The following is a 1,850-nucleotide window of genomic DNA, read 5'->3' as shown; positions in this document are numbered from 1 at the left end:
CGTTGGATGATCGGGTAGTCACTTGTTGCTTCTCCGCGAGCTCGGCCAAGCGCGCTTTGACTTCGGCGATGGTTTCGTAAATGGGTTCCTTTTTCGTGCCAGGCTGGGAGCCCTCCTTGATAGTCTGGCCATCGGGCTCTGACGAAACCAACGCCACCTCAGCGGGAATGGGTTCCTCCTCCGTGGGTGTCAATGACTGTTCGCCCGTCATCGGTTCGGTCTTCTCGGCGGCGTCTTGCATGGCGGGTTCGAACACGAGTGTGAAATATTTGCGTTCGGGTACGGCCAAGCTGTCGTAAATGGGTTCAGGTTGCGGCGGCACGGTGCCGTAGAGCTCGTTCTCTACAATGGTCTCACGCTTGCCGCAAAGCCCACCGAACCACTTGCCCAGTCGCTCGGTGCGGCTGGGGGGACGCGTAACGGGGAATAGGACGATGTTAGGACCGGTCTTGACAGCCTCGGTGCCGGCGTAGCTACGGGTGAGAGTGGTCAAGGACTCAATGGCTGTCGACTCGTTGGTTGTCGACCCATTGGCTGTCGTCTCATTGGTTGGCCGGGAGACGAGGCCGGACTCACCGGCGGCCTCCATAATCTGCGCGTTGAAGACCTCGCGCCATGAGTTGATGGCCTTCTTGGCTGAGCCGTCGACCTCGGGACACAATGCGGCGCGGCCCAGGAACTGTGCCACAGAAAACAACAGACTCGCACGCTGGATCGGGCTGCCGTACAAGACATCCGCGAACTCCTGAAGCAACGTCCGGTGCGCAACCAACGGCGCACCCGGACATTGCTTTGCCGCCAACCTGGCGTCCGGCAACCTCGTCAAAAGCTCCAGTCCCTCCAACAAAGTCCAGAGCTCCACCTGCATCGCTGGCGACATCCACCTACTCCGTTTCAATTCCGATGCGTCGAACCACACCCCATTAAAACGAAGCGGGAACACCACACCCGCCATCAAGGCCAAGCTCGACGTCTCGGCCGACCGCTCTACTGACTTTCGGAAATGCTTCATACTCTTGCAAGAAAATTACGGGCCAAATTATTTTACCACACCGCCCGGCTCCCTTCCGGAAAAATCATCCTCAGACACCTTCATTCAATAGACTCCTCTATTAGTCATATTCTCACTTATATCGGTCATGCCATTATCCTTATGTCTCCGGGCGCACTTCAATTACAGGTCTAGTGACCCAGGGCAGTGCAACTCCAGGTCGAACATATGCGACTTTTCATTTCACTCCGGTAAGCGACGCAAGACGCTCGAGCGGCCACACCCAATCTCGGCAGGGTCATCGTAGGTGCATCGTTTTGTTCAGTAGGTTCATCGTTTTGTTCAGTAGGTACATCGTCCTGGAACTTTTCAGTTTTTTCAAAAGGACAGGAAGGTGGAGCGCGGGCCGGGGAAAAAAACACACACGTGTGCGACACACCGCAAATCCAATCCTGACGTCCTTAGAATCATTGGCACACGCCTTGCACTGTGTATAGGATAGTATTGCGTGGAATTCGTGACCACGCGAGATAAACATTTGGCAAACGAGATATCGAAAGGGAACCATGAGGCAAACCCAGTCTCCTTCTTCTGCTTAAACGTGTACAGCTTGTTGCTGTCTATAACCGATCCTGTTGTCGTACTCGGCGATCCTTCTGCTTCTCAAGCAGCCGTGTTTTCAGTTCTTTGAGGCATGAGGCTCTTAAGAGTAGATGGCATCCGGTGGCGCGGCTTGAACTCTAACGGCGGTTCCTTCGCGTGCCCGAGGTGGACGAGTCACCTGCCCTCGCTTCATTGTTCCAGTAACAGGCCGCTGGAGTGACATCAGCGAGCATTCTTCTCAACCGCGATCCCGTAT

The 1,850-nt window shown here is 55.2% G+C and overlaps 1 protein-coding gene across 1 annotated transcript; it reads right to left on the bottom strand.

Annotated features, from left to right (window-relative positions):
• Positions 1–22: 22 nt before the first annotated feature.
• GNI_071810 (hypothetical protein) lies at positions 23–1,012 on the bottom strand (the record flags this gene model as incomplete). Its single annotated transcript, XM_011132030.1, has 1 exon — positions 23–1,012. A coding segment is annotated over one exon (990 nt), but the record flags the coding sequence as incomplete, so codon positions are not given.
• Between the last annotated feature and the right edge of the window lie 838 nt (positions 1,013–1,850).

This window comes from Gregarina niphandrodes, assembly GCF_000223845.1.
Source record: "Gregarina niphandrodes unplaced genomic scaffold scaffold00012, whole genome shotgun sequence".
In the NCBI taxonomy this organism is placed as follows: domain Eukaryota; phylum Apicomplexa; class Conoidasida; order Eugregarinorida; family Gregarinidae; genus Gregarina; species Gregarina niphandrodes.
This window is presented reverse-complemented; position numbering and strand designations above follow the sequence as displayed.